The sequence below is a fragment of the Athene cunicularia genome (assembly GCF_003259725.1).
Source record: "Athene cunicularia isolate RWA chromosome 11 unlocalized genomic scaffold, athCun1 chr11_part2, whole genome shotgun sequence".
NCBI classification, from domain to species: Eukaryota; Metazoa; Chordata; class Aves; order Strigiformes; family Strigidae; genus Athene; species Athene cunicularia.
In genome coordinates this window covers 27,598-50,480 of record NW_020799114.1, presented here as the reverse complement: position 1 = coordinate 50,480, position 22,883 = coordinate 27,598, and the positions used below count along the sequence as shown (strand labels likewise).

The following is a 22,883-nucleotide window of genomic DNA, read 5'->3' as shown; positions in this document are numbered from 1 at the left end:
GGGCGGGGTGGAGGCCTGGAGGCCTCGGCAGGGTGCGGCGCTGCCTCGGGCGTGGTGTGGGGAACGGGCGGGCATGGTGGGACGCGGAACTGCACAGTGGGATCCTTGGGAACCCCGCAGTCTCACCCGCCGCAGCACCATAAGCGTTCTGTTGTTGATTTTTATTGCTGGCGGTTTGGGGAAAAAGTTTTTTATCTCGTACGATTGTTTCATATAAATAATCCTGAAAGGGGTGGTGCAGCCAGGCCTTGGATGTTGGAACCCACTGCAGGAAGGTGCCGTGCAGAAGGCGGTGGTAGGGTTTGAAGAGATGGGGGTGTAAATCAGTGTTGTGATCAGTGGAATCCAATTCTCTTTAGAACCTGTGCTTGCATCAGGAGCCATGTGGTCAGCTGATGAAATTGCTGAGCTTTGTTACCTGCATTATAGGACCAGACTCCCTAAGCAGGGGAAACCAGATCCAAACAGGGAATGGACTTCACTGGCAGCTGTTGTCAAAGTGGAGTCTGCAACTCAAAGAGAGGTTCTTGATAGTCCGGGGAATCTGCAGGGTAAGAATGAGTTGGGGTTGGGGTGGGAGGAGAGGGAGAAGAGGTGGCAGTCGTTGATTACTTTTTTTTTTCCCAATATACATTTGAAAAAAAATACACCCTTTGCCATCTCTTATGTCTCCACCCAAATCCTTTACTCTTTGTGATTGTAAAAGTTTTTACAGGTTCTGTTTGGAAAGAGATGGTTATAGTGAAATGCTGTTCATATGTAACCAAGAAGATGAAAGCTTCATTTGGCTGTTCAATACGTAGCAAAAATCTATGCAGGACCTGAATTCCTAATCTAAACCCTTGCAAAAGTGGGTTTGGCTACTATTTGAAAGAATACTGGAAGGGTCTCCGTTTGCTCTCCTTTTACAGACTGTGTTTGCTCTCCTTTAACAGACTGTGGTGTTGTATTGTGCATTTGTGTTAGTTCACCATCATCTTCTTTTCCCTTACTGGCATTTCTGTGTTGTCATGCAGATTGTGTCCCATGCTTCTTTCCTATGTGATGAGGAATCCTGTGCCAGATTCCACTGTGTTGCATAGAATATCAAACCTGTATTAGCACTCCTGCTGTGGGATCACAGACTTTTCCTAGCACTAGTGCTTCTGCCTGCTGTGTTCATTTCTCTAGCTGATACTGCCTCCTGTCTGGAACATCGCATGGCTTGCCTCCTTATACCTTCCCTTCTACACAAAGTTCTGTGTATTGTCTTACCAGAATGACTGTATGAGAGCAGTGCTTCTGTCGATTGTTGGTTCAGTTAATGTTTCTTTTTTCAGTGACAAAGGAAGTTGTTGCTATGGGAACTGGAACAAAATGTATTGGCCAAAACAAAATGAGAAAAACTGGTAAGTGGTGTAAAATCCATGAACAGACTAAGCTACCTTCTTTCTTGCTGATGAATTAATGCCCAGGGCATTGAGCTCCAACTTCTGGATTGAAGCTAGAAGTGTAAAGCAGACCTCACCTTGCCAAGAAGAGAAGGGTTTAGGCAGCTAGAATGGCTGCTCTGAAAGTTTGCTGCACTTGCTCCTTATAGGCCAATAAACTTTTTATATGTGAAAATCTGTAGTTTTAGCCCTGAGCCTGCATACCCAAGGACTTCATAACTAAAAGCAAAACAAACCAAGCAAAATAATTGTGCTTCAGTCACCTGCTACAGTCTAGTTTTATTGTAGTCTGATGCAAAAGATACCACCCCTGTGTTAGGGTAGGGGTGTCAGCAGAAAAAAAATACTAACAGACTTTCTCCCTTTATATTTTGCAACTAGGTAGTTTTAAGTGTTTGTACAATAAATGTATGGGATAGACACGTGACTTTTCACAGCCACCACCATTTCTTACCATATATTGCAGGACTTTCCTCGCTCTGCGCGTCACATTTTTTTTTTTTATTCAGAATGTATCTGAATGCTGAAAAGTGATTAAGGAGGAAAAATGTTTGTCAACATGTAGGTACAGGGCTTTCCATCTTCTTTAGACCAGAGGAAGAGTAGAGCAAAATAGGAGAAACAGTTTTTCATCAGTTTTAGGCTGTTTCATGTTCTGTATAACATCCTTTGTTGAAGAATAAAATTAGTGGAGCAAAAGAGAAGCAGCTAAATTTTGCGTCTTAGGTTTTTGTGGATGTTTCTTGTGACTTAGCAATCTTAGAAGAGTATTAGTACTGACGTTTTTCTGATTGATTTAGGAAAATTGTGATTAACCTGCCATACTAGTTACAATCTAGGTATTAAAGAGTCAAAGTAGAAATTTGACTGGAAAAAAGTAAAGCTAGTTCCTCTCTCTGTTGTTTGTCTTCAGTGATGTTAAGTTTAGAAAATATTTTCCTCTTACGATAACATTAATTTATTTTTAAATTAACTTGGTTGGTAGGTCATGTTAATCGTTGTCTTTTAAACTTCAAACTTTTAGAACTGTTAAAGAGGACCTTTTTTTACTGAAATAAAAACTAATCTGCAGATCCTGTTCCTTTAGATACTGCAATAGGCAGACACTGCAAGAAGTTTGAAGATGAAGTGTGTAAACCTAAGAAATATCAATTACTTACAAGAAAAATAATTTGTGGTACATAGTGCAACAAGAAACTTCAACCAAAAGCTTAACAAACACTTGAAATTTTCTGGGTATTATGCTTAATCTGAGAATACCAAGCTTTACTATTAAGAACAAACATCAGTAAGGTTTTGAAGGAAGCCAGTATTCAACTCAAAGGATTTCAGATAGCATGAGTTAAAATTTGGTATTTAAACAAGTCTGACTTGCTGTGGAGACTTTTATCTCTCATTTGTGTAGGCTACTGACCTCCTTTCGTAGTGACTGGAAGCTTAAATATCTTGCAGTATCCTAATACCAATGTTAAACCTTCAAATGCTAACAAATCTGAAGAACCATTGTCTGTCAAATTCTGTTTGCTTTCTCATTTGGTTGCTGCTTTAGGAGATGTTCTGAATGACAGTCATGCTGAAATTGTGGCCAAGAGAAGCTTCCAGAGGTGAGGCATGAAGTTCACTGCTGTTAACTCAGTGCCACTTGAGGTTGGTTGTGTTACAAATGGGTGTCACCTGTAGCTGAAATAGCCAGATATTTCACCTTCAGGGATGAGAACGTAATGAGAGACAGTATTATTTCTATGTAGGCAACATTTTTTTTCCCTTTGTTAGCAGTTTAACTTAATGTTTACACCTCTAGGTGGTAGTAAGGTCCTTTCACCAAAGCTTGTTTCTGCCTCATTCTTGTAGAACCTTGGTATGAAGAAGTAGGGTCTGATTTCAGGTGATGTCAGTGTATGTCTGATGACTAGCTGTCACGGGTAGCCTTTTTGCTGTTTCCCACACACCAGTCCTCTTGTTCATATGGGGGATAGGCTGGTTCAAGGAGCCAGGAGAATAATAATGCCATGTTAAGGGTTATAGTTCTTGCAGTTTGATGCCACTAGACTGGCTCTCACAGAATTGGGTGAGTTGCAGTGCTGGCGAAAATACAGAGTGGGAGGAGGGGACCTTAGATACACAACTGGAGGAGATAGCTCCGCTGAATCCAAGCCTTTGAGGTCAGTTTCTAAGGTTCCAGTGATGCATTTGTGTTTATGGAGTTGGTTGGATCCCATCTGTCTGCAGAAGCATAACTGATTAGCTCCTCATAGACTTCATTAGGACAGGCCAGGCCCTAGTGGGCATCTAGTTTTTTGTTTTCCTGTGCTTCAAAAATGGAAGTAAATGTTTCTTGAAAACTTTCTGCCTAACAGGTATCTTCTCCATCAGATGTGGCTGGCAGCTGTCCATCAGCAATGCAGTATCTTTATTCCAGGAACTGAAACTGGGAAATGGAAACTCAGACCAAATATCTCATTTGTTTTCTTCTCCAGTCATACCCCATGTGAGTATGCTGGAGTAAATCAATTTCATGGCTTCCACTTGTAGAATCTTTTCTGCCCTTTGTTTTAATTTGGTGTCTCTTTGGTCTGGAGTGAGAGTGAGGCAGTAACTCACAGTATCAGTATGTGCCCCAAGACGTACTTGTCTGGTCTTCCACAGATAGATTTGGCGTTTTATCTCACTGGATGCGATTCATGAGAAGTCAGTAAATCGATTATACTGCTCATTACATACTGGAATGCTTCACTTTAAACAATGGCTACTATTTTTCTTTTCCAGAAACTAACATACTTGTCAGAGGTCCCGTCATATCTCCTGGTTGCTTTGGTTTAAATATACCTCCTTGGATTTGAATTTCAATAAAAAATTGACATTTACCGGAGTTTCTAAAAAAAAAACCTCAACAAAAACCATACAAAAAAAACCCCAACACAAACTGAACAAAAACCTAAACCAAAACAGGACCCTTCTCTCCCCAAACCAACTCTCAAACTCCCCAAAAACAACCAAAACCACCCCACCCACAAAAAACACTACCACCCCTAACTGAAAACTTCTTGTAGAGTAGAATGCAATCATTTGTTTTGTCATAGAAAACACTCTTTGTGAGTTTTTATAAAGCCAACACCACAAAGATGAGGATCTACTGGCAAAATGTAGGAATATGACCTCTTGGTCTACCAGGTTATTGGACATGGCAATGTTGCCACGCTCTTAGTTGTATTCTTCAACTGCTAGTATGTTACCAGTTTGGAGAAGTCTAAGCACTCAAAATATGCCTCATCAGTACTTCACATAGTGAATTAGTTGCTTAGTCATGATTTTGATGGCATTGCTGGAATATGCTATGATGGTTTTCTTTGTTAATGTAACATGGGAATAGAATCTTCATATTCCAATTTAATAGCAAGGATGATTTCCTGATTGCCTTTTTTTCACATGCCTGTTAGGCTTTGTTTGCTTTGAACTGAGCTTCAGAATTTTGGTTTTGAGCTTCTTTTAGTGATACAGATTAAAATTTCCATTATATTTTTAATAGGTTGTTATTTAATTATTTTGGAGGGCTGTATTGTTTGGTTAGATCAGACTCGTTTTCCTGTGAGTCTTCAGCACTGCTTGTAGTCTGTCAAATGCCTTTGACACCTTTTGCTGAATAATTTTTGTTTTAAATTGCTTTTTTGATTATTTAAGTAGAATGCAAAACTTGAAATTAAACAATATTTGGCTCAAATTTGAACAAAGTTCGATACATCGTTGTACAGGGCAATGTTCTTGTAGTTAAATTTTCCTGAGTGAAAATCTGTGAAAGCTAATAGTAGTCATAATATTACTGGTGTGATGTGTTCCAGTTGTGAGAGATGCTCTTTTGGCCAATTTTGATGTTGTTTCTCTTGTTTCAGGTGGAGATGCTTCTATTATTCCAATTAGTGAACCAGAGAACCAGCTTTCTAAGCCAGTGACTGGAGATGATGCAGCTGGACAATCAGCAGAGTGTAGAACTCACCATGATTGTTTTGCTCCAGAAGATAAAAGGAAATCGGAGACAATGGCAAGTAAACATACAAGCAAGAGAATGAAGACTGATAATGATAATTATTTTTCTGTAATCACTGAAGAGCTGGCTGTTCAGCAAGCATCTGTGAAACGAGAAGATGACACAGACTCAAAGAGCTGTGAATGTTCTGTAGAGATGCATACAGCGAATCAGGAGACTGGCTTAGGGAGTCCGAAGGTGGTAGATGTTCACAGAACTGGAGCAAAATGCGTCCCCGGAGAGCTGGGTGATGCCCGAGTACCTGGGCTGGGGTATCACTGTGTGGGATTGCTACGAGTGAAGCCAGGACGTGGGGACAGAACACGCTCTATGTCCTGCAGTGATAAACTGGCTCGCTGGAATGTGCTGGGGTGTCAGGGAGCTCTTCTGATGCATTTCCTGCAGTATCCAGTGTATCTGTCGGCAGTTATAGTGGGCAAGTGTCCATATAGCCGAGAAGCTATGCGGAGAGCAATTATTGAAAGGTAAGTGCTCCCCTTTGGAAATCAGATGGCGTCTGTAGAGACAACGGGTTACAGAAGACAACATGTTACGCAAATACCAGGACTTTGGACCAAAGTAATTTGCAGAAAATGTGAATTTCTGCAAATTCACATTTTCAAAAAGTAGCCCTATGTAGTATGGAGAAAAGGTGACTACTGCTGGTGGATCAGACTTGAAGATTCATAAAAGAATTTCCATTAGATTCAGGATCCCCTTGGTTGTCCCTTCATGGAGCAGTGATGAGCTGTTACCCGCTTGAGTTTTTCTAAAAGCCTTCCAACAGAAAAAGCAGCGGGAAGGACACAAACTCAGCATAGTGAAGGTTTTTTAGTGTAGTGAAGTTGAACTTCCTTCTTGCCCTCTTCCTGATTTCATTTCCTCTAACAGGATCAAGGAAAGATTTGGTTTATTCAGTTATCCATACTCCACAAAGTCATTCTGAGTATCTGTAAGTTTCCTTTTATGGAATTGTTTTAGTAGCTTTTATTTCTTGCAGGACCATTCCTAAAATTAAATTAAAAAGCCCTAAAAACTGAATCCATCCATCCTAAAGACAATCTGATTAAAATGAATCCAGATGAATGCATAGGTGGACTTTTGCACTGTGGAAAGGATGTCTTTCTGGTTGTTCTTACAAATCTTTTAAAACAGCCTTAAATCAGCTTAGTTCTTCTAAAACCACCTCTGATTTTAGACACAGCTTTCAGACTTACTTTCCAGCAAGTAAAAGATGCAGTATTTTAAACTTGCTTCAAAGGGAATTGTGTTAAAAGCAGTGTACTTTTTGCTGTCTTCCTAAGCTTGGATCCAAACTTAAAATTTTTCAGGGGGTTAATATTTGGGTTATTGCATATGCATTCAAGTTAATCCTGTGTAAAACGTTAAAATTGTATTGTCGTTCCATTCTCACTAGAGGTGTTTGAAAACTGCAATTCTAAACTTTTGACTGTATCATGTGCCTTCAGGTGTGCTGTGCAGCCCATGGAAACTGAGTTCTAGACCTAACACAGACATTTCTGTGGCATAGTGGAGTATATTTAGGTTTAGAAAGATGAGTGATGTTTGGCAACCAGATGGGAAAGTCATGATTTCCTGTCAACTCTTGTTTTTATGTGTTACCAGTTTATTTCTTTTTGAGCAAAACTTCATGCATCTGGGACACTTCACACTTGCATACAAGCAAGTATCTCTCATTGGTCTACTCCACCACTTCACACTGATTTGCACGTGCAGTGCAAGCCCACTGTTTGTAGTCTTCATGCATTTTGAAGGATGCACTTCAGAATACTGCTATGAGAGTCCGGGCCTTCAGCTTCTGTAAAGGATGAGGTTTGTGGCTGGCAGCTCTGGCTTTGGCATACTTGTTTTTCATCCCTCTGCTCTGCATTATAAAAAGAAGTGGAATTTTTGAACCTGATCCATCTTTCAGAATGATTTAAATGGGAGATGGAGGAGCCAACGAGGAGAGGTGCTCTGCTGGACCTCATACTCACCAGCAGTGAGGGGCTTATTGGGATACGAAGGTCAAAGGAGGCCTTAGTTGCAGAGACCGTGAGGTGTTGGAGTTCAGGATTCTGAGAGAGTGAGGAGAGTAAAAAGCAAGCTCACAATCACGGACTTCTGAAGAGCAGACTTTGGCCTCTTCAGAGATGTGTTTGGAAGAGTCTTAATTCATTCCTTCTCTATGTAAATATTATGGTGGTTTAAACAGGCTGTTTTTTCTTCTTCATATGTTCCTAATCCCATTTAGTGTGTAACAGTAATTTAAGGTAACAAAGATGAGAGGATGCATGGAACTGTAAGTATATTTTGTATCTTTCTAGTCTTTGATTATGAAACTTTAGGTTCATAAAACGACTGTTAATGTAATATGGTTGACTGTAATCATTTTTCATTGTGATTGCAGCAGTATACTGCAGCTTTTATCCTGCATACTTCATCAATTACACTAGCTTTTAACTAGACCATTTTGAAATCAATTCATCATCGTTTTCTAGGATGGACAAGGTCTTAATAAACTATGTGGCTTTGTTTTATTAACAGACACTTTTTTTAAGGGAAAAATGTCTCTAAAGCTCCTTGTCTCTCTGCTGTTCAATTCAGTTTTAATGTGAAAGTAACATATTTTAGATTATGAAGGGAAATTGTACAAAATCGGCTTGTTTGGTAAGACCAAACTTAAAATCACTTGCATTTTTCCGTGTTTACTTTAGGTGTCAGCACATCTCATTTTTACCAGCTGGTTTTCTCACTCAGGAGGTTAAGCTGCTGCAATCGGATCTTCAGTTTGAACATAGCCGTCAGGCAATTCAGGAAGTTCAAACTAACAGCAAAACAAAACTTGTTCCTTGTAGTGCAGGTGAGTTAACTCGGGCTAGTTGTGTAACTGTGTACAGAAGTCTGAATAGAAATTAGGTGGGTTTGGTGGTTTCCTGGAATGGAACATCATTCATTGCCAGTGCTAGAGGCAAAGCGTGACTTACAGCAAGAAATTAATTTCAGGCCAGAACTTAATTCTTAATAATATTCAGCTCAGCCTCTAGTTCCCTGTAGGGAGTTTTCAGACTGAATAAATACTTGGTTGATGCCACTAAGAACTTATAATCTAAACCAAGTCAGAAAATAACCCACAAAAGCAGGAGTTCTGAGGGCAATAAGAAAACAAAAATGTCAAGAGACTTCTGTTTTCAGTTAGTTTTGTATTTTCCTTGGTAATGAACAGAAGACTTGCCATGCTGAGTTGTGTTTGTAATGGCTCCAGAAATCTGTGAATGTAGAAAGAATACAGAGTAGTATAGTGTAAAGGTTTAATTGATGGAGGTTTTGAACATTGCATTTTTTGTCATGGTGATGAATGAATATGCAAGTCACGTTGTGATTTAGCAGCATGGTCTTATTTGAGGGGAAAAAACAATGGAACTAACGCTATCGGTATGGTTAAGTGGTTTCTTTAAACTTGGACATGCCTACCTTCTGCTGTTGTATATTTTTCTGGCTTAACTGGAAGTTATTCTGTTACGATAGAGTTGATGATAAAATAGAATGGAAACAAACAGTTCCTTAATGGAATTCAGATTCATTAAATTAGAGTTATTTACAGGTGCAAGGAGGGAAAAGATTCTGATTCTGATAGGAAACAAAATCCATTATTGAAAAATGGTGCCAATTCACTTAGCAGAAAAGATCTGAAGCTGACTGTGACTAAATTCCTGTGTATGCCTGCCTTTCTGCACGGTTAGTCAGGTCATCCTGTTAAATAAAGATGAATGATGCTTTATCATGCTTTTTTGCATATATGAATTATGCCAGGTTGATTTTTCTTCTTGAAGGGCTGAAAATCAGAATGAATTCGGGGCTGTTACACTGAGTATTGAAATATGCTTGTTAGGAACATTTCCACTGGTATTTTTAAAAAGAAAAATGTCACCCATTTAATATTTTGTAGTTTGTGATAACCATGAAGAAATGAAAGAACAGAAAACATTTTTGGTTTTAAGTAAATTTTAATCTGCTTGTCAGAATCTGATACCCTCTGACCAGGTGGTTTTAGATACTCCACACATGGAGGGTTTAATGTTTAATACCAGTTGTATGTATTTAATGTTGTTAGACATTACACAGGATTTTAATTTGAATGATACAGCATTGTACCTAAATCACAATGCACATACAGCTTACGCTTAGAGTACAGCAATTGCAGTACAGAGTTGAATCATTATACAAGTGTGATTAACATTACCAGTCTCTATACTATGCTTTATCATGTGCAGGTTTTGAGCATCTTGAATGACAAGATGGTATCATGAAGGAGGGAAGCTGTGAAGTTTGTCTTTAGAGTTAATGCATGTGCAAGTGTTTTGCCTGTTTGAAACACAGATAAATGGGAGAACTTGGGAACAAAAATTGTCTCAGAAGTTAAAGATACTGTTGTTAGGCTGTGGAGGGACAGATTGGGCATGTCGATCGGTTTTGTTTCTGTTAAGATGCTACTGATGCTTTGCTAGTTATTTATAAAATCGATGAGGTGTGGTATGCAGAGTTTCAGCATTAAGACATTTACAGTCTAAGATGGTAATAAGGTTACCAGAATGAGGGTAAAGGATAAGGTCGTTGGCACTCGCTGTCTTTTCCAATAAATTAATTTTTTTGTTGACTACTAGCTAATAACCTTTTTCAAGTAAAGACTACAGATGTTTGATGTATGTCAGTTATCAAACATAGAAGAATTTAGAGTATACAATACAGCATAAAAAAATAGCACACAATAAATTAATAAGAAAAACATAGTGACTGGTGCAAGTAGCTTGGGGGAGTTATTTCACAGTATGGTATGAAAATAAGCCATCTGAGTTGAAAATTTCTTCATGCTTTGTCCGGACAGGATGCATAAAATAAAGTAGAATCTCCCTAAAAAGGGGAGAATTACAAAGCTGGAGGCCAAATATTTAGAGCCAGGGATTCTTGAAGGACCTGATTAAGATGAAAGCTCTCTGTGTGTACGTGTGTGTGTATATTTTTATTAATTAAACAAAATTTACCTGTTCTTTTAGGTACTGGAATCCTGGCCCTAGAGAACCGTGGTCCTCTTTTTAGTTTGAATTATTTTGGGAAGCAGCATGGTATCGTGTGAACACATAGAATGACAGGGTCTGTTAAGTTCTGCTTTTGAGATGAGAGCCCCTCCCTTGTTCATAATCCTTTCTTCTACAGCTATCAGTTGGAGTGCGGTCCCTGAGCAACCTCTGGATGTCACCTCAGATGGCTTCCGGCAGGGAACGACAACGAAGAGCATTGGGAGCCATCAGAGCAGGTGTGACAGTGTTGTGCTATCTGGATGCCTGTAATCTTGACTTGTTAGCATACATGCCTCTGTCAGCTCATGTGGGGTGTAGTGCATTGTCAGAGCAGAAGGAAATGTAGGGAGTAGGGAAAAAGGGGGAAGGTAGGGAGCAGGGGAAGAGTCACTGTGTAAGGGAGAGAAGGGAGTTTGAATGACAGAATTTGAGTTGAGTGATAACAGATTTATCCTATTTCTTCTTTTGTCACTGTTGATTAAAGAGAGCATTGTAGGTAACAGTGGTGGGGGACTGAGATTAATTTTTATTAAAAGACAACTTATTGGTGAAGTTAGAATCTTTGCTTTGTATCTTTTGGGTTGGTGACTGTGAAAGAAATGTATACATTGCAGGTCCCCTTTTTACAGATCTCTTTTTCTGTAAGAGTCAGGCCAGCTGACCTGCATGTACAATTGCTAGAAGTGTTGCTTTGAAATACGACTTTCTGCCTTGAAGTTTGAAGATGTTATGAAATGCTTGTGGCAGATTCTGAACACAAAACATGTCACCTTTTCAGTTGTCTTGACACTGTGCTCTTTTTAAGAAACATCATAACCTGTCAGAGCTGTATGTTTAAAGAAACAGTTATGTTTTTTTCTTGTGGTTGAGAGGAATTACTTGTAAACATCTGCAGACAAATTTCTCAGTCTTTCTATACTTTCCTCAGTTTAGGTAAGGTGACCAAACATCACTGGTCTGTGGAAGCTCAGCTTGAGTGTTGGGGTCACGTTTTGATTGTTGACTGCTTATACTACTGATTTATCAATGGTTCCCAGGCTTTCTGGGAGGAAAAAGATAATCCTTACAGTAGTGAATAAAATTATAAGTAGAGCTTAGACAATTCTTGTGAAGAATTCGTTCACATGCCTGTGAGTTGCACATTCTGAGCCTCTCAAAGTTAGGCCTGACTTGACTGAAGTTTAGTGTTGTGTAACATATTCCAGAAGACATGTGAAAGATGAAACCAACCAACTGACCCCTTTTTCTTAGTAGACTAAAATTTGTTATGTAGCATTTGTGTATCAACTCTAATAGAGCCACCTGCTAGCTGCCAGTTTGCACAAAACTTTAGGGACTTAATGTTGAGAGGTCGTCCTCTCTTTTTAACATGTGCCCAAAATTCACTAAAACATTCAAAAGTTATTAGAGAGGACCTACAAGACTGTGTGATTGCAAAGGCCTTGCTTCCTTAGGAAATCAAGACTAAAAACAGTGTTAAGGAATAAGTAAACTGTTTACACTTATGTGGTAGTCACAAAAGGAACTTCTATCGTGAAAATAAGGATTTTATAACCTTATTAGATGGGGTGTTTAATAATAAACAGGACTTGTATTTCTACTCTTGTTTTTTTTTTTTTTTCCCTCAAGGAATCTCAGGGTGATGGTGGGGGATGGTGTTTGGGAGTTTTTCCCTCCTCAGTGTGCTGGATAACACTAAATAGCAAGGAAGGTAAAGCTGACTGACTAAAAGGAATTTGTAGGTAGATGGCTGGTATGTGCTTTTGTTAATTCTTAATTAACTAAAACACCAAAATCTACAATATGAACCTCTGACAGATTAACGCAAAGATGACATTTTAGGGGTTCTTAAAGAACTTACTAGCAAATAGGAAGATTTTTTTGATATTTTTTTCAATGCTTCTGGAGAATCAGCTTGTCCATGTTGGAGAAGTGAATCAGTCATTGTGAAGACAAGTGTATAAAGAGAATTTAACTAAATGGAGAAACTAGTTGGGGCTTGCAAAAACAAACCTTGCTTTATAAACAGTTTTGGTTGCCTTCTCTTTTGGGGAAGAGAAGGACTTAAAGCTGACAGCAATGCATATGGTATCTTCAAAAGACATTTCAAACTTTGACTCATTTTATTTGGATGAGCCTCTTTGTATTTAACTGCCCTGCAGCTGTGGATGAATGTGTCCTTGTCACCTTGTGAAAAGGACAGCATTGTTCCAGATATTTCTGCTGGTTCTTTTATTCTGAATAATAACAAAGCTTGCCGGTTTGAACAAGCCTTTGGAGTCCTTCTGTGCTTGTTTGATCAGTTCTGGGACTAGTCTTCTAGCTCAAGCTTGCTGTAGTTGTGAGCCGATGGCGGTGCAGTCTCACACAGATAACAGTGTGGGGGTATTAAAATGTTCTCTCTGCAGACTGACAGAGTGCTGGCTGGGACATGGGGGCAACGCAGCTCTTTGTCAATGTAACATTTTAAACGAAGGGAAAAGGCAGGTGGGCAGCTTGGATAGGGTAGGAGAAGTTGTGGAGATCTTTTTACATTCTTTGAGAACATCATGTATTTTTTTATCAAAAATGTTCAGCTGGGATATACCACTGTGATCTGTAGGAGGAAGTGCATTTCTGATTCCTTTTTTCCATCAGAATTTCTGATTTTTTTTTTCCCCCATCAGATCCAAGATTTGTAAAGTGGAACTCTTTCATACATTCCAAAAGCTGGTGGCAAGTATTTCACAAGAGGATCTACCAGACACTCTCAGGTAAAGACATTTTCATTATATGTAGAAGAGTGAATTTGTCTTCATGAAATTCAAGAATACTGTGATGATGCCAGAATCTGCTCATGAACCTCACTTTAAGTTAATTGTTAAAATTTGATACTTGAAAAATATAGCATGTACTTTTTGGTCTTTTTAATCACCTTCTTGGAGAAATAGCTATTGCATCTTATGTATTAATGACAGAAGAATTGCATGTGATTTGTTTGCAGTTAAGGTAAGAATTTGTGGCAGCACACTTCTGAAGGCTTACTGCTTTTCAAAAGGGTAACCTCTGTTGCTGATCAGTAGAGCTTCGCCCTTCTCTTGCACTAGATCTGGTGACTGCTGGACACCTCTGTAACCCTCTTCAACTTGCTGTCTTGGCAGAAAACACTACAGTTTGGGGTTTTTTTCTGAATTAAAGTGATCTTGTCTGAAAGTGGCAGTGGACAGCTGGGGAAGGAATGAAGAGGGAGATGAGAGGATGTTTTGCCAATTATCAGGCCTAGCATAAAGATGAACCAATGACCAAATTGTATTTGATACAAAAGGGTCAGTACATGGGTGAGCACTGGGGGTACAAACAAGTCAGATTATACATAATCAATATCAATCCCACTGACCCCAACAATGACACCGCACAACCAACAATGGGTGGAATAAATGGTGAAATGCAGTCTCCCATAGAAGGGATGGGAGACAACCGAGTCAACAAGCCAGATACATAAGGCCAAGGAAGCTACATAGTGAATCTCTACACAGCCCACGTTTAGAAAGGTCAGACCTGACTGGAACCCAGTTCCAGGGAGGCAGGAGGTTCTTCCCCAACAGGGAACTCTGCAAAGTACATCCTCCTCACAGACAGACACTGCCCTTGCCTGCAAGTGGTCCCATCTTTTATCCCCTAGATGGGACACCTGATCTTTGTTTACTTAATGGGGGACACCTGGGGCTCTTCCCTAATGGCTCTCCCCCCAGGGCTGGCCACACTCTGGAGGGAAGCTTAAAGGTCAACTCACCAGCCCTTTGGGAAGGGCTGTGGAAATCACCCATATGTCAACTGTAATTTGGGGCTTGGGGTTGAAACCCCAGCATTTCAGAGGAGGAAGTGTCTTTTTTGAAAATGTGAGCTGTTACATCAGCTGCCTGGAGAACACCAACCCTTGGTGGTGTTTGAACCTCCCATCCCAGAATTGTTGTGGGGTTATTGATACCTGCTTGGTGTTTAGTAATTCTCTCAAATGCCACTTCTTTGTTTCACAAGAAGGAAAAGTTCTTTTAGAAAAGTCTAGGCTAAAATCTTTTTTCATCTAAGTGTATGATGGAGTGAGAGTTAGTAAGGTGAGATAGTGTGTAGGGCTCTTTCTGCAAGCATACATTACGTAGATGAAGGCTTTCTGGAAAGAACAGAAAGCTTTTGTCTGAGGAAGCCATACTTGGGAGGTTTCTTTTACAGTATTCAAAACACATTTGATTTATCAGACAGGAGTGTCTTGTGGTAATCATCTGGTCTGTCATTGTACTACGGGCGTTACATACCTGGTGATATTATAGCCCGAGTAGCTACCATACAGCAGGGCACAGTTTCGTATATTCAGAAGCTTATCTCTCACTTCAGCTAAGAGATTCTGAGAGATGTAAAAGGTTCCAAATCCATTGCCTTGAAGGGTTTATTTTATTTTAGATTTATTGCCTGGTATGATTTCACCATCTCTGGGATGCAGTTATACCATCTGTTGAGCTAATTTAACTGCTTGTATCTGCCGATGGGGATGCTCCTGCAGAAGTCTCAGCTGCTACTGTCTGTAGATTGCTGTTTTCTCCCTTGTATCAGTAGCACTTATCGAGCCTCATGGTGAGCCAGTTCAACCAGCTGATGTGGCAGAAACAGTTTCCTTGTCTTCTGTGTTTTCTGTTGGACTAATAAGCTGAATTGGCTCATGGTAAGCTAAAACAGATAATAAAACCCATATAAAGGATGTAGGAGGTATGGTACCAAGACATTAGATAAAATGAACTTAGCTGAAGTAACCACACCCTGGATCTCTAATTATTAGATCTTGCTTGCTTTTGAATTTTGTCAATTAAAGGTTACCTTCTGTGTCTGTAGAAGTGTCTCAACTGTTTTTAAGTTCTGATGTCAATGTGAATCATGCTGTTGCTGGAATGGTTTCAACTGATTCTAGTACAGTTTACGCTTTCTCCTTAATTCAGTTTTAAATACAAAATTATGAGCCTGTTTTGGGTGGGAGTTTGTCCTCACTAGTTTAGCCATGGTAATTTCCTCAGAATAGTGTGAGCTGGTGCATTGTTGGGTAGGTGACTCATTGTGCTGATCATGTGCTGCTTACATAAAGTCACTTCACCTCAGGGCTTTTCTGGACTCCAGTGGCTTTGTAATTTCCTTTGACATTTTTGTCCTCTACCATTTTTCTGTCTGGGCTTCTCCCGGTGAAGTCCAGCTGATTTGCAGATGTGGCATAATTTTTAGGCTGCACAAACTATTTATACAGTAGAGGTGCTAGCTCACGAGTCAGCCCTTCCCGTTGCTTTCCTTTTGAAGTCTTTGTTTTTCCTACTCTTCACTTAAAAAGCAAAGTAAAAAAAGTCTTTGTATTGCTGCTTCCTTTTTCTCCCTTTTCTACACAGTATTCTGATGTGTTTTCTTACTTTTTCTTCCTTTCCTCCTTGTGGTCTGAATCTGTGTGGACTTCAGATAAGAAATCCCACACTCTCAAACTGTTTCCTCTGAACTCCTCTGTATTTAACTGTTACCCAGTTTTGTATTTTCTTCCCATTCGAATGTATCTTGTCATCTCCTCCTGCAAATGGTTGACTCTAGTGCTCTGCTGTCACTCAGTTTCCTCTTTCCACTTTGCCCCTAAGTTCCTGCCCTGCCTCTTCTAGTCCGCTTTTTGGTCTCTTGCCTCCCACCCTTTCTGCTTTATCAAGGGAATCTCATTCTGTAGTCCTTCCAAATTTCTGTGATGGTCCTACCACTGTGTACAGGCCTGCAGGACAGTTTGGTCCTTTGACCTAACTAATAAATTCTTTTCTATACTGTACATCACACATAGGTGCTTGTTAGGTCTTTGCCCAATTGAAGAGCCTTTTCTTAAGTATCATTTTCTGCCCCGTGAAAATACTTACCCATCATAATTATCTCAAGACTTATCTCTTTTTTTTTTTTTTTTTAAATTAGTCTATTGAGCTTCTATGTCTCTTCCTCAGTGTGATTAATTTTTTCCACATCTCAGGTGACATTTGAAAAAGCCGCAAAGCTGATTCTTCAATAATGTTTTGAAAATTTGGTCTTCCAGGCTAGACACAGCAGTGCAGTAACAGTCTTCCAAATGCTGCAAAACCTTACATTGCTGTTAAAACTTGTATTTGAGTGGAACTCACTCACTGAGTTAGCTCACTCTTTGTTCTGTATCTTCTTAACAATCAGTGTCAATTACAAAGTTTGCCTGCAGTGACTTCATTTTATCTGAAGCATTGAAGAAGATACTAGTAGAATCAGGCAAAGCATGGTTTCTGACCTTGTATCACCATGGACTCACAACAGATTTTTATATATTGAAGTTCTGTGAGCTTTTGCCCTCTTAGATGCGATTCATTAATTTTTGTATATGAGTAATGTTTTGGTTGATGACTTGCACTTATGTCAACATTTTTCATGTGCACTATGTCTGTAATCTCAAAAACACTTTATGGGTTGAATGTAAATATTTGAAACTGGGTTTAAAGGTGAGGTTTCTTGCTGAGAAGAAAGTATTGCTGCAGTGTATTGCTTTTCTTTGCAGGCTGCCTTGTTTGTGAGCCCATTTCTGCTCAGCTTTGCACGTGGCTGAGCATGTGAATGTTTTCAAGCATAACAGTGGCTTTTTCCAAGAGTGTGATACCTTTCAGAATGAAATTTGTGGATCACCTCTCATGTCTCTGGTACCCAGCCATCAGAATCACTCTGTCTCACACAGTAGTGTAGGGGCAAGATTGAAATAGTAAAGGGAAACATAAAAGGAGTGTAGTCAGGCAGACCTGGATAATCTGGAGATTGTACGATTATACTGGAGTTTGCCTGGGGCAGCAAGCTAGTGTTCACTTCTGCCAAAAAATGTCACAGGTTCTTCATTTCTAATGCTCAGAGCCTTAATGGCCCAACCAAAGATGAGACACAGTCAAAGCATGTGAGGTTTTTAGGCAGGTGTAATGTACTTTGATTTTGAAAGCATTTTTCCTGTACGTATGCTGAGAATTTCTTAGATGCTTAATGCAGGAGACGAGCATGAACTAAATAAGTCTGATTTTGGCAGCTGAGGAAGCTGTTTAAAATGCAGATTTGTTGCATCCAGTGCTAAATCCTGTAGTGATGTTGTCTGCTTGGAGAATGAGACCCCAAGAGGTTGCAATCACGTGTGCTCTTTTAGCTGCTGTAGTAGGGTGGAAACACTGAGCTGCTCCTTACTGTCTATCCTGCTTTTGTTCTAGCTGTGCTTTCCCTGTCTACTGTAACAGTTTCCAAACAAAGGTCTCTTGGAATAATCTAGGTTAGAAGAATCCCATATGTGTTTGGTTAAATCGAATCAGACTGTCAGACGTGAATTGAAGAGCCATTGATTTGCCAGCAGAATAAATAAATGTCAAATGTACTTCAAGTGCAAGAAGTGTGCTGGTGTAGGAGAGTTTCTTCCCAAAGAATGATTTGGTCATTGTCCTCAAGTATAAGCATGCATATTGCTCCCCAGAGAATGTTTTTGAGGTGGAGGAGAAGGTGCAGGTGGCTTGTACCATGTCTGAGGTACATGGTGGAGTACCTGGGAGAGGAACAGCTTGCTTATGCTGGGGATTTGGAGCAGATTGTGATGGTCTGACCTTGGCCCTTCTTGGACCTGTGTTGTTTCCTGAATGCTGCTACGCACATAGTTGCTGGTGTTTTGCCTGTTCAGTGGTTCTCCTAAACCATGATCCACCGCTGATAATGGGGTTCTGTGGCTGTTCCACCAGCCAGGTGGAGGAGAGTGGCAGTGGGCCCTTCCATGGAACTTTCCAGAGCAGCTCAGAGGTTAGTTTCAAAGAGTTTGATTAATGTGAAAGAGGTAGAAAAAGCAAAATGGATTAGCTGTGGCAAGAGTGCAGGCAGATTTGTGAGAGTATATATCTCCCGTGTTCAGCAATGGCATACAGGTTCTTCACTCCTGCACTTTCTGAACCTAAGGTCTGCAGGATAGATAGTATCTCATGGCTTGCTATGCCTGTCACAGTCTTCTAGAAATCCATTTATAGCAGAATGCTGAATGCCTGAAATACAGATTTTGATAGTCTGCTGTTATGTTTTGGGGAGTTTTTTGGGGTGGGGGGTGGTGATGATCAGTACTGCCTTTGAGCATGAAAGCCCATTCTGGAAGTTAGTCCAGTGGTTCTCGGGCTTCTTAGACTAGGGGTCCTGTAGTAGTCTGTCTCTTCCTCTTGGTGAAGGTCATGTTGCTTACGATCTTCCCTTCATATTGGGTTGAATGTATAAACATTACGTGTCACGTGTGTCTGACAGACTGTTTGGCAAAGGGAGATGCAAGAGGCTGGGAAAGCATGCAAGGAAAGGAAAAAAAAGTCTTGATGAAATTGTCTGAGGCACTTGTGTTCACATACTCTAGACCTGAACTTCTTTACTTTGAAAGTCAATGGTATAGTGCACTCAACCAAGTGACCAGTGGTTCTGCTGAGATTGTGGGGGGCTGGTGTGACATGATGAAGGGGAACAGAGCACCGAAACTGCTGACTCCCTTTTGATTTAGGGAGAAGATAAAAAAATATTTTTGCCTTGGTCTCACTCTTCCTCATTATTTTGTGTTGGAGAAGAAAAACTGTCCTGTTTGTCCTTGTCCCCTTCCCTTCCAGTCAGCAGTTGTATCCATGCTTATTGCAAACAAGGCTACTTCCACCCAATTCAAAGAACCTGTTTCTAGCCACCTTTTCTGCTTTGCTTCAACATTTTTTGCTATCATGAAGTTTGCTGTAACCTATTGTCACACAGTCAAACACTGACACTTCTGTTGCTGAAGAGTGTGTATGAAGCATGGCAGAAGAGTTGTGGGTTTGCTTCCTTTTGTAAGACTGCTGACAACATCTAGACACACTAGCTTCAGGGCCTGGGTCTCTCCAAGTCTCCCAAGAAGCACAAGAAAATTTTGTTTAGTAGGCTGAAAGAGCTCACAGGGCATCATTGTGTTCTTAGATGTTTGACTGCTTTTTTTCATTTTGTGATACTACATCCAGTAGGGTAATAGAAATGTTTTCGCTGTTGTGCTTTTTCTGTCAGGATGAGGACTCTAGAAACCTACTGGGACTACAAGGAAGCTGCATTAAATTATCAAGAAGCTTGGAAAGTGCTGCGTAGCCAAGCCCTGTCGGGTTGGGTCAAGAATGACAAGGAATACCTGCACTTCACATGAGAATACATGCGGTTGTGCAAATCCAGCAATAAGCCCTGGTGCACAGCAGATACGCCTGCGGTTCAAGGGCCAGGAAAAGATGTCCTCTAGTTTATATGCTGTAAGGAGACAGGAGTGAAAAGGAAAGCAGTTTAAGAGTCTTTAATTTGGTTGAGTTGAAGCCCCCTTTTTATTGAAATACAGAAAATGATCATTGTAAACTTCAAAGTTGTGAGCTGCATGAAACAATGTGCCTCCAAAAGAAAGAAGCAGTGATGTGCTGTCCTCTGTTGTCTGAGCGTATGATCTGTCAGGCACAGTCCACTGCAATAGAAGTAACGTCACCTGCAATTGAAGCAGTGCTATGGAAGAAAGCCTGCCATTGTAAAATTTTAGTGCTGCTTTTTTCTTTCACTCTTCATAATGTTATGGTTGGTTTTGTGTTGCTGGGACAACCCTAATGTATGGTAAGTAATATTTTTTTATAACTCTTGGCTCTCCTTGTCTGGTGCCTGGAAGAATTTTCCATGTCTCCAGCCCCATTGCTTCTAATGGAAATACTAGTTCTGTTAAAGCGTCTTTTTTTTTTTCTGGATGTCCTCCATATAAGCTTCTATATACTAAATATAGTCAAAGCAGAAGCAAAAGACTGCTGAGGAGAAGGCCGTGTCAAATAATACCACTTATAATATCCCGTGCATCATTCTCAATTTCAGGACTTTGCCAGATACCTCTTCAACTGCTTTGCTTCTGTGGGCAGGAAAGAAACCTCCTGAATTACCTAGTTCAAACCTGTCACTCCTGTGTAATTCTAGGCAAACATTTACCTATTTTTCAGTGTTTTGAGCACTGTCCATCCCCCTGTTCCCCCTTGATATGTGGTTATTTAAAAGCAGGGATGCCTTAGCCATTTATGTCACTGTTTCCTGGCACGTGTTCATTAGTAGCCTCGCAAAGGTGGAGATGCTTTGGAGGGGCCTGGGTCTTTGCCTTTACACTTTATTACCAAGTAACATCTGCATGGCAAAACGGTCAACATTGTGAGCTGGGAGGAAGCAGTGGGTAATCCTCCTTAAACTTTCTGTCCCAGATTATTGTTTTCTTTGAGCAAATTCAGGACTGCAGCTGCTACTGAGCACACTCCCCTTTTGTATGTCTGTTGTAAACTACAATTCATAAAATATTTGGACAAGGCAATGGCAGGATGAAAGAAGTGGATGACTGAGAAGAATTCTTTAGTGATTTGAGTTTTCTGTTCTTAGGTATCTTACTGTAGTTTTGGATTTGAAAAATGGGCACAGCAGTTCTCAAAAAAGCCTTTACAGTCAACCTACTGAGCTACATATGTGACTGAACAGTACATACCATGTTACAGTCTGAGAACCGATTACAGAAAATCCTTTTACTTCACACTCGGGTTGACTTGTCAAATAAGAGTAGTTCTCATCTTACCTGCTGAAGAAGTAATGGAGGACTTGAGTTCTGTGTGTATAAGCCTGTCATCTTAAATCCAGCACTAACATGCAGAAAGACCAGTTGTATTGGTGAGGGGGGGAATGAGTCATTGAATGTGTTCGTAGAGGGCAGGGGATTATGGATAATGGTGACTTGCATTAGTCATCAGAGGATGAAAAATGGCCCGATGCCATTACAGATGGGCTATGGGGTGAATTGCTGAAGAGAAATGGTAACAGTTACTGTAACTGAGCAAATAGCATTCCAAGGGTAGAATCCTGTAGTGTACTTAAGAGATAACCAGAAAATTTCCAAGCTCCTGAAATTTACTTTTGTCTTTCCCTAAGATCTTACAGAAACTATACCTTAAGGTACCTGGGTTCCCATTGTTAATCAACAAGATCTGTAGTGAACTGCTGACCAGACTGGAATGTTTCCATTTCCTATCCAGCTGCAATGTTAAAATGGGTTAGATAAGACTAGTTGTTCTGTAGTCTTGGCATCAAGACTAGTTTTCAGATGAGCAGTATATATATGATGTAAATTCTTAACTCTCCTAAAATGTCAGCCTGGCTGTTAGAAGAGATTGTTCCTGGTATAAGATTGTCCTGTGCATTTGTAAAATACCTGTGAACTGTAGACAGCTGCTTTCTGCAGGTTTAAATGTAGTTTTAGAGGTGCTGAACACTGATATTAACCTCACTTTTTTGGATGGAGTTGAGGACACATTTAAGCCTGGAGTGAGTCAGTGAATACTCAGAGAGGGAAGGAGCTAAAACAGAGCAGCATTTAAAGGCTGAGGGGCTAAGCCTGCAGGATCTCGTACTCAACTGGAAGGCATTTCTGGGATTGAAAATAAGTATTAAAATGCTGCATCTGTTTAATTCCAAAATGTCAGGAAATGCTGTAAGCAATACCGAGAAACTGCTCTAAAGATCAGAAGGGAAAAATACGGAGAGAAGAGGGAACACAATCTCTGCCTTTGGAAGAGGTAGCAAACTAAACTTTCATCGTCACTGGATCTCTGGAAGAATTGCTCCTGGGAGGTAGCAGTTGATGTGTTCCAAGCCTGTATCACTCCTTTGCACTGGAATAGCTGGCACACTGAAAAACAGATAGGCAAGGTGTAGGGAGGACAGCAGAATGCAGAGACCCTGCCACAGGGGAGCAGAGCTGGGGGAGTGGAGCAAAGTGCCCGCAGTTCACCATTAATGGGGACAACCGAACAATTGGTCATGGGAGCAGCAGAGCATAAGAGGGCACCAAGTTTCCCAGGGCATGTGTAAAATGCTCTGCAGAGCATACTTGTATTACCCAGATAGGTCCTTAATTTTCCCAAATGGAAAGCCTCTCTGGGCAACCTGTTCAGTGTTTCACCACCCTCATTCTTCCTTTTATCTAGTCTGAATCTACCCTTAGTTTAAAACCATTAAAAAGTCTTTCCACATCTTTCTTATTAGCCCTCTTTAAGTATTCAAAGGCTGCAATATAAGGTCTCTCCAGACCTTTCTCTTCTCCAACCTAAACCACCCCAACTCTCTCAGCCTGTCCTCACAGCAGAGGTGTTCCGGCCACCTGATAATTCCTGTGGCTTCTGGAATGGTTGTATAGGTCTGTGTCTTTCCTGTACTGACAACTCCAGAACTGGACACAGCACTGCAGTCACAAGAGCAGAGTAAGAGGGGGAGAATGGGAGAATCTGCACTCCCTACCCC

The 22,883-nt window shown here is 40.4% G+C and overlaps 1 protein-coding gene across 6 annotated transcripts; it reads left to right on the top strand.

Moving 5' to 3' along the window:
• The first annotated feature begins 6 nt into the window (after positions 1-6).
• On the top strand, positions 7-20,207 carry ADAT1 (adenosine deaminase, tRNA specific 1). 6 transcript variants are annotated; one of them, XM_026857030.1, is made up of 10 exons: positions 7-32; positions 360-551; positions 1,320-1,388; positions 2,980-3,034; positions 3,788-3,918; positions 5,318-5,936; positions 8,169-8,314; positions 10,666-10,765; positions 13,196-13,282; positions 19,602-20,207. In XM_026857030.1, the coding sequence occupies exons 2-10, from the start codon at positions 383-385 to the stop codon at positions 19,732-19,734; spliced, it is 1,509 nt and encodes a 502-aa protein (XP_026712831.1). In that variant the 5' UTR covers positions 7-32; positions 360-382; the 3' UTR covers positions 19,735-20,207. The 6 variants fall into 6 exon arrangements, with proteins under 6 accessions (XP_026712831.1, XP_026712833.1, XP_026712835.1 ...); XM_026857031.1 differs by lacking the exon at positions 7-32 and adding an exon at positions 716-850 and having other exon boundaries at positions 442-551; XM_026857035.1 differs by lacking the exons at positions 7-32; positions 2,980-3,034 and adding an exon at positions 716-850 and having other exon boundaries at positions 442-551.
• Positions 20,208-22,883: the final 2,676 nt, after the last annotated feature.

Bases quoted from the DNA above. Each gene is read 5' to 3' on its own strand.
- ADAT1 (XM_026857030.1), top strand. From the start codon at position 383: ATGTGGTCAGCTGATGAAATTGCTGAGCTTTGTTACCTGCATTATAGG. The intron at 552-1,319 runs GTAAGAATGAGT...TTCTTTTTTCAG, and splicing joins TAGTCCGGGGAATCTGCAGG to TGACAAAGGAAGTTGTTGCT. The intron at 10,766-13,195 runs GTGTGACAGTGT...TTCCCCCATCAG, and splicing joins ATTGGGAGCCATCAGAGCAG to ATCCAAGATTTGTAAAGTGG.